Consider the following 10,000-nt stretch of genomic DNA (forward strand, 5'->3'; position numbering starts at 1 on the left):
AGGGGGTTGGAAGGGAGGGGGGGGGGGGTTATTCCACTGATACTCGAACATCAGACCACGGGACAGACGTGCTACTGTTGCACCACAACGGTAAACACGGTATTTTGAGCCACTTGTATTTTTATTGTCTTCATACCTCCTGGGAACTCGAACATACTGCTAAGCCGAAGGTGTGTTTTGTGGATTGCAAAATATAGCAAGTCAATTGTCATCATCATCATCATCATCATCAACTCCATCACCACCGCGACAACCGCCACAACCACCGCCTCCGTCGTCGTCATCATCGTCATGGTCATCGCCATCATCATCATCATCATCATCATCATCATCATCATCATCATCATTATTCATTGATGCTGTCCGGGTACTTGAAACAGGAGTCGCCGACAAATTAATGGAGATGCCACTTTTCAAAGACACGTAAGCTAAGGGTTGATTCGCACCCACCATAACATTATAGTCGTAATTTGAACGTTTTCTAATTTACAAACTCTCGCCACCCGAAAATCAAGTCAGTTACAGAGTTGCCAATTCAAGAAATGAAACACAGGTGAAATATTCAGGACAAAAACGTATACAACTAAAAAAAAATACAACCATGGGGACCTCTCTATTTGATTTTCTTTTCAATCTCTCTCTCTCCCCCCCCCTCTCTCTCTCTCTCTCTCTCTCTCTCTCTCTCTCTCTATCTATCTATCTATCTATCTATCTCTATCTGTCAATCTATCTATCTATCTATCTATCTATCTATCTATCTATCTATCTATCTATCTATCTATCTATCTATCTATCTATCAGTGTACGTGTGTGTGTGAGTGTGTGTGTGTGTGTTTGAGAGTGTATGTGCATATTTGATATACACTAGAAGCTTGTTTTTCATGTCGTAGATGGAGATATTGATTAATTTTATGGATAGAAACAAACCAACCATTCATTGTTGCTAGCTGTGAGATGATTATTAAAATGAAAATGGTGAAAAACAAACAATAAACTAATTAGAAACAAAAAAAAAACAAAAAAAAAACAAAAAAACAAACAAACTAAAAAACAGAAAGAAAAACAGAAACATGTTGTGGACGTATTTATTTCGAATGAAAATAGTGTAAACCGCTTTAAACAACCCGGACATAGGATTTAATTCTGATGATTAAACGCGAACAGTTTTAGACAGTTACAGAGGAAAGTCATAATATCGTACACAGACGAGGGGGGGGGGGGAAGCCGCATTAATTAATTAATTAATTAATTAATTAATTTATTTATTTGTGTTTATTTATCGTAATCATTCTATATGTGTTGACCCCATGTCAGTGACACGGTTATTGATTTAAGTTGAAAAGCAAAGCAAACGACAGTATCCACACAATGCGACGGGCGTTTACGACGTGGTAAGTGTGAATCGACCTTTATGGTGGTGGTATAGACTGGTTGAAGGGAATGGATTGGGGGGGGGGGGGGGTTATGTCGCTTAAAAGGTTTACACTACACTGGCGTCTTGTTTTAGCTTGTGGGTTGAATAGAAAATAGATAATATTTACACATTATCTATATCTGTTGGGAATTTGTGGATGTATGGATGGTTGGATGAATGGTTGAATGCATTGGCGGCTTCATGAATAGCGCCGATGGTATCCACTGGAATACATTCAATCCATTCATTTAAGAAAATTTAAAAAAATAATCGTGTAAAAACGCTTTTATAAAAGCTTTATACCATGAACCAAATTGAGCATTGTTTACCTCACATGAATTGCTTTTAATTTGGATTAACATTATTATTATTATTATTATTATTATTATTATTATTATTATTATTATTATTATTATTATTATTATTATTATTATTATTATTATTATTATTATTATTATTAGGGATGGTTGACCAGCGTACATTGTAAATGTCAGGATTCAAAGTGGTTACAGAACGGTTGGGATTGGTGCTGGTAGGGTTAGAGTTTAAATGGAATAATCCAGAAACTAGAGAAATCCCTCCTAGAATTTGTAGTCGTTGTGATTGTAGGAAAGGGGGGGGGGGGGGGGGGGGGTATGTGTCGTCTGACCTCCTATCACTATCAGTCTAATTTTCTATTTTTGTGGCGTTGGTTGCCTAGCGATACTGGGTCTCTTTTTGCGACATGTCAAGCGACGTCGGGCGTTGTAAGTGACGGAAGCGGTGTCAATGAATAGTTCTGACCCTGCCTTGTGTCATTGTGAAAGGTACTTACTTCACCCATGTGTGAAAAAGTATTGGACTATTGTCAAGAACCGACTTGATAAAGAGGCGACTGGTACCTTTTGACACGAATATTTGGTCCCTTTTTGTCCTTGGTAAGGGAAATAAGGATGATTAAATGAAACACTGCAAAGCGCATTGAACATAGTTAACCTTTTGAAAAGTCACTGTAAATAAATTGAGCTTTTATATAGCGCAATATCCACTAAACGTGCTCAAAGCGCTTTACAAGGGGTCCCTGGCCAACAGCAACACTTAACATGAAGGACGGGACATGACGCCTGTTAGGCGATATTGCAATTTTTTTTCGGACAGAGACAACGCTGTTACCGGCCAGACACTCATTTTACACCTGAGCACGGTGAGAGAATGTGAGTAAAGATTCTTTTCCAAGGACTCAACTATGCGTCGAGCGAGGCTCGAACCCGGACCTACCGATCCGAAAGCGAGTGTCATACCACAAGACCACATAGCCGCACACGGTACACGTGTATTATATAACTTTTCACTTGTTTGTGTCGAACTTAAGTCATTATTTGTTCACTTCTCCTATTTCTATTTATTCTGTTCTTCTTGTTTCCATATCTGTTTCCTTGCTTTGTGGTTTTTTGGCTTGGTCCCTGATTTAAGTCTGTTGTTTGGTGGCCCAAAGTCGAGTCTTTAGAGATAGCTCATTACTCATATTATTCTCTCATCGCACTCCAATGTAAAATGAGTAATTGTCGAAAACACATTTTCTCTGTTAATTGCATTCGCGCCTCACAAACATCATATCTCGTCCTGCATGTTTAATGATTTTGTTGGTTTTGGGCCACTCTGAACATATTTAGTGGGTATTGCGCTACATGAAAGCGCTCGTTCCGAGAAACCAAGTCTGTGGGTTTGTTTTTTTTTTTTTTTGTTTTTTTTTTTGTTTTTGTTTTCATCATTTAAAAACAAAAAGGTTCCATTTGTCGTCTGCCGGAGGCCACATTGACCGAAATGGTTTTTGGTTTTCGTTGATGATGATGTGGAGGAATTCGTTTCCCGAAGTAGCTTCATAGCTAGTTTGGCTGTAAGGCTAATTTTGATGATGATGATGATGATGATGATGATGATGATGATGATGATGATGATCATGTTCCTCGTCCCTTCCAGAACCCAAGACAACAACGGCACTAACCGAGTTCTCGCCACAGCAGTGTCCAGTGACTGTCAGCTCATTGCTGTCTGTGACGATCAGAAATATCTACACGTCTTCCGTTGGATCAAGGATCCAGATGGACAAGCTCAAGGACGTTGGGTGCTTGCAAGTTCACGGTAAGAATTTTAAAAATTAGATTTTCGTTCTCTCTCTCTCTCTCTCTCTCTCTCTCTCTCTCTCTCTCTCTCTCTCTCTCTCTCTCTCTCTCTCTCTCTCTCTCTGTCTCTCTCTCTCTCTGTCTCTCTCTCTCTCTCTCTCTCTCTCTCGCTCTCTCTCTCTCGCTCACTCTCTTTCTCTCTCACTCTCTCCCTCTTTCTTTCTCTCTAATATTGTAGCTTTGCCTGACAAGCTATTATCGTGGGTTCTCCTCTTTACTATTTTCTTATAGTATCCTTACCTGGTTTGTAATTCAGCATAAAGGCCATACACCTTTAATATTTACGTTTGTATATTTTGTCGAAACTAGTTGAGTGAACAATTCAGTGGTTCTATTTAAACAACAAAAGAACAAAAGTATTCTTTGCCACTTTTATCGACCGACAGCCGCGAAAAGACGACCCTTAGCCATCGTAAGTACTTGCCAAGAGACTTCAACAGTCGTGACGTCACTTCCCTCGTTATGACGCATAGTAACTTAGTAACTGGTTCTAAACTATCGGAACAATGGCGGGCACCCTTTTGAAATACTTCTCTGACAGCCTAACAGTGTATTCAGAGGAGAAAAACATTATAAATCTGATCATGTTTTGACGTTTATACATTCTGATCACATGACATGTGAAAAAGTTCTAACCATTAGAACCAAGCCGCTCGTTGCTAGGCGGCTGTCAGACTATTGAATCCAGTTGAATAGATGCATCGTATTGTCAGGTATCGCGCGCGATGAATACCTTCAAACTGCGGGGCTGACCGATTGGGCAGCTCGGCATATTTTAAAAGTAGTTTTAGGTCCATCGCCAAGCGAAACCATCTCAAAACTCTTTTCACCCCCCCCCCCCCCTCCTTTTTTTTCCACAAAGAAAAACAAAACAAAACAATAGAAAGTACGTTGCATAAAATATGTTTATAAATAATTATTTCGACATTTTGAAAATCTGTTTGTACCGTTTTCCTTTGCATAGAAATGTTTGTCAGACCTTTTCGTTGTCAGGAAGTAAACAGCCAAGGGGACGGAACGGGCTAAACGGCTGGCAATATTCTGATTTGGTTTATGCTTAGTAACGCTCGAATTGTCAGGTATTTTTGTGACTATGAACTGGATATGCATCTTTTTACAAAATAAAATAATAGATAAATAAACATGACTCTTTATATAGCTCATTCCCAATGGGGATTCCATGGTCAATGCGTTTTACCATGCTTCATTTATTATTCTAGCATGTCGTGTAAATCAATTTCCATTTCATACCGTACAACTCGTCTGTTAGAGATCTATTTTGTTCTTGCATTGTTATATTATCCATCACTGTCTGTTATCACTAAGTACTCATTCTCATCTGAGTTGGTTGGGGTGTTATTTGCAGTTTCCCTTACTATTGGTTTTATTAACGTCAGGGTCAGAGTTCTGCGATCATTTTTAGTCATCCAGTTGCTGACAATGTCCATTATCACTTGAATTAAAAAGAAAAGAGACAGTGTACTTCTGAGACATCGGTGCCACGTACAGTAATAAAAGGTTTGCGTCATTTGAAGTTATTAGTAACCAACTCGTATCCTTTACGCGAGCTGCAAGCTCCGTAAGCGAGAAATGGAGAGAATAAATTACTGAATTAAGCTCCATTGCGTGGGACATAACTTCCTTCGGTCTCAACGATTATTATAGTAATATACTATTTTACTTTTTAATAAATCAGAATGCAGTAATGCAGGACTCAATAACATACTAATTGGAATGACATCTTCGTAGATAACAATATATTTTAGAAATAAATTTCTTATACTAAAAAGACAATGAAATTTCTTACGAAAAGAAAAACAGTAGACTTTTTGATCATTATATTAAATCATATTTTTCACATTTTCCCACTGAATACAGGAAGTAATGAATTGTTTTCATTGTAAAATGGAACGAAAGTCTATCTATCTATCTATCTATCTATCTATCTATCTATCTATCTATCTATCTATCCATCCATCCATCCATCCATCCATCCATCCATCCATCCATCCATCCATCCATCCATCCATCCATCCATCCATCCATCCATCCATCCAGCCATCCATCCATCCATCCATCCATCCATCTATCTATCTATCTATCTATCTATCTATCTATCTATCTATCTATCTATCTATCTATCTATCTATCTATCTATCCCCTTTACATTCTCTCGCCAGCCATAATATGTCCTTCTCTCTCATTCATCTACCTCTCGATCCCTCACCCTTTCAACTCATCTCGCACTCTCCGTGCCTCCTCCTCCCCCCCCCCCCCCCCACCCACCCCTCACCCCCTTCCACAATTCCCCAGCGCCTTCCGGTACTACCAATTCTACAACTGGAACTCAAAGACTGCAATGTCAATATTTTGATAGGTCGTCACGTGAGCGATTCCCACTGGCGCGTGCCCCGGTGCCCCGGCTTCCAGTCCCCGCAATGTTGACCCACCAATGCCTCGTCTTTTTACACCAGGGTCACGTGACTGTGACTCCCTCCACACATTGACAAATCACTTCTTTTCTTCCTTTGTCGGCCAACAACCCGATTTCTATCCACGAAAATATCATTTCATCTTCCAGTCACAGTCTACGTCGCCGTGCCCAAATTTCCCACCCCCACACACCCCTACACACCTCATTTCTCCGTTTTCTTCGCCCCCTCCCCCTCCCAAATCAAAGACGTTAACTGTTTTCAGAGTTTGTGTCGTAACGCTGACGGACAGACCAACTGTTAGTGATAGTATTCTTGTTTAATCACTCGCCTGTTGATGGACAAGAAACAAATAAATGCTCACGGGGGTTCTCCCAGAAATACTGTAACTCGTAAACCATTCAATACTTTTTTAATTCCGTAAAAAAAAAAAAAAAGATTGAAATTTTTATCCCCTTCACAATTAAGGTGCACGATTGAACACAACATCTTCAGCGTATGTGGTATTTCAAAGTTGAAGCAAAAATGGCATTCCTATCTTATAAGAGTGATCAAAGACAACGGTGCCTGGAATCATTTGTTTTCAAAATACACTGGGAAGAATACCACGGCATTTCATGAGTTGACAGCTGTTTGTGATGATAATGTTAAAAGGAAAAGATGTGTTGGTGTTGCTATTTTCTGAAGGCCAAACAACTTCAGAGGAGGAACAAAGACCAGAGCGCAACTCTTGTGTCAGTTCAAATGAAAGCACACAACAAGTCAATTGTCTCGCACTAGGGTATAGGAATCTTTTTAAAATGCTGACATTTCAATGTCCTTAGGAAATCATCTGCGACAGACTTGTACAAAAATCAGCTCGACTTTATCAAAAAGTGTTGGGAAGGCGGGTACTTTAGCAGATAAGAGGTGAGCATTAATCCCAGCGGAGAGATTAATCTTGGAGCATGACAATCCAAACTCCATCTGACTTGAAACTGCACACAGGAATGGATGAACAAATCATGGTTTGCAAGTTTTATTTACAACATTCACAGCATTGTCATGACCTTGCCGCTTCAGAATTTCAGACATGGACCATTTAAAACAAGGAAAAGTCTGGCAGAGAGAGGTTAACAGTGATGAAGAACTGTGAAAATATGCAACACATTTTTTGCATCCACTTACTAGACGGAAATTTTTAAATGATACTTTTTAAATGTATCTCTTCTCCTGGCTCATAGAGGTGGAAAAGAAAAAATGTATTGATCGTAATGGTGACTATGGTCGGAAAATAGACGTGTCGCCTATTTAAAATCCATATGAGTTCCGTATCATTCCCATTATGTTGTTAGAATTCTCTGCCGCATTTGTCATTGTTTTTGGGACACATCTCAATATAATTTAGAGAGTACAAGTATAATATAATGTAAGGTAGCCACCAAGAATAACCATTCTAAAATTAGCCATTCTTGTGGTACTTACTTTAGTAGACCCGCATACTTTTATAAAATTGTCATAGAAAATGTTTTCTTTCAATTTATTCATTTATTCTTTTTTTTTTTTAAATTTGGCTCAACTACATCATTACTTTATTCAATTTGGTTGTGATGGAAGATTTAGTGCAAGTTTTGCGTAATCTTAGAATTTCATGTAGGCCGATCTGCTTCCATAGGTAACACATGGGACGCAACACGTAGTATGTTGCTAAATTTCTTTAAAACAAGGATGAAATAAAAAACAAAAAACAAACATTCTTAGAGAAATATTAATGTTAGATCTGGTATTTTATAGAACCCGTCGGTTTGATAATTCATTTTTCTGTGTCGATGCGTCTTCCAAGCTATTTGAGTTGGGCTCAAACCGAGGACCTGTGTTTCACTCAGAATTTCCACAAAGTCTTCTCCTGGCAACGTGAGCTTGTAGCACTAAATTAAATCTCACCGTGAGTAGATGTGGTAGACTGTAGATGACGTCACTGACCGGGACGAGGGACGGGGTTCTTCCATCAACGATGTCCAGCGTATCCTGGGGACATTGCACAGAAAAATCCACGGGACGGGAAAGGAGGGAATAACACCGTCTTGCAATTTTCAGCCCCAGTGATTCTAGAGTAGAGAGCTTGAGATGTTGCCGTACAGAATGACGTACTCAAGACTCCACCTCAACCCACCCACTCGCCTTCAGTACATCTCGTCTCTCTCCCCCCCCCCTCTCTCTCTCTCTCTCTCCCTCTCTCTCTCTCTATCTCTCTCTCTCTCGCTCTCTCTCTCTGTCGCCTCTCATTCTCTTCTCTCGTCTATCCACCGCCTTTCTCTCTCCTCCTTCAAAACACCCTCTTTTCCCCCTCTTTCCAATCCTCTTATGCATGTAGTACCACTATCTAAACATATAAAGCGGGCGTCGGTTTTCCTCGAATCTATTATTATTATTATTATTATTATTATTATTATTATTATTATTATTATTATTATTATTATTATTATTATTATTATTATTATTATTATTATCATTAGTAGTGGTAGTAGTAGTAGTAGTAGTAGTAGTAGTAGTAGTAGTAGTAGTAGTAGTAGTAGTAGTAGTAGTAGTAGTAGTAGTAGTAGTAGTAGTAGTAGTAGTAGTAGTAGTAGTAGTAGTAGTAGTAGTAGCAGTAGTAGCAGTAGCAGCAGCTGCTGCAGAAGTAGTAGTAGTAGTAGTAGTAGTTAAAATAGAGCAATAACAGTGATACGACTGTGGCTTTGAATGTGGCCAGGCTTTCCCTGTGAAAAGACGTGGTTATATTTAAATGGAACTCCGTCTCTCTATCTCTCTATCTATCTATCTATCTATCTATCTATCTATCTATCTATCTATCTATCTATCTATTTAATAAATAAAGAATTTATATAGCGCCTAAACACCCACGTTAACGGTGCTCTGCGGCACTTTACATCATACAAATGTTATTAAAAAAATAAATTTAAAAAAATGAATATCACGACACCACATAATAAACATGGATACAGCCTTACGGATTATCTCAGTTTTCAAACAAGTCCTGAAAGATGATTAATTTTCACAGGACTTTGTCCGAGGACTGGGTGCGTTCCATAGGCATGGAGCAATGGATTGGATTTTGAGGTGGTAACCTTTAGAAGTTAGTTTGGACTGAAATGATCTTAAATTTCGAGTGGGTTCATATTTTTTAATCAGTTCCTGCACATATTCAGGTGCCAATCATCCAGACATCTAAAAACATAGCACAATATCTTAAATTCTATCCTAAACTTCACAGGAAGCCAGTGCAATTCCTGGAGAACTTATATAATTAAGGAGGCTTTCACAGCCAGAGTTGTGCTTTATATATGAATAATTTCAACACTATAAAATAGTTAAAATTGTCAATGTAAAGCTTGCAAAACAAATAAATTAATAAGGTAATATTTACATTATTATGAAGTAAAAAAGCGAAAATAATTTTATAAAATGATTATTGCTTGCCATTAAAAAGCCTAATACTAGACGGCAGAATAGATTTTCAGTGTCTCTCTGTTTTAGTTGAAAAAGAGAAAGGACGGCCACTCCTTCCTTCCCTCGTGTTACTGATAGCCTCAGTGGGGCTTGTCGTGTAATATTTTAATTATTTTATTCATACAAAATTACTCATATAAAAGATCTACATTGTCAACATCATTTATATAATAATAATAATAATAATAATAGATCTTTATTGTCCATAAATATGGCAATTTGTCATTTAGTTACACTTGTTATAATGTTAAACGATAACTAAGATTGAACAGATATTTCACTCCTACTTATTTTCTCTCTCTCTCCCCCTCGCTCTCTCTCTCTCTCTCTCTCTCTCTCTCTCTCTCTCTCTCTCTCTCTCTCTCTCTCTCTCTCTCTTTCTTCTTCTTTCACACGTGCGATATACACAACATAAACATATTCATTTCGTTTTCAATTTGTTACGATTGTGGCAATTCGACACCAAAAATTATCATCATTATCAATTGGTCAGTTAATCTTAC

The 10,000-nt window shown here is 38.3% G+C and overlaps 1 protein-coding gene across 2 annotated transcripts in view; it reads left to right on the plus strand.

The window, feature by feature from the left end:
- LOC144978595 (uncharacterized) overlaps positions 1–10,000 on the plus strand; it is a 57,471-nt gene that overhangs the window by 20,958 nt on the left and 26,513 nt on the right. For both annotated transcript variants that reach the window (XM_078924870.1, XM_078924871.1), the window contains one exon: positions 3,374–3,535. In XM_078924870.1, the coding sequence (XP_078780996.1) occupies positions 3,374–3,535 (162 nt within the window). The remainder of the gene's footprint in view (positions 1–3,373; positions 3,536–10,000) is intronic.

This window comes from Berghia stephanieae, chromosome 8 (genome assembly GCF_034508935.2).
Source record: "Berghia stephanieae isolate SIO BIC M18660-M18661 chromosome 8, UCSD_Bste_1.3, whole genome shotgun sequence".
NCBI classification, from domain to species: Eukaryota; Metazoa; Mollusca; class Gastropoda; order Nudibranchia; family Aeolidiidae; genus Berghia; species Berghia stephanieae.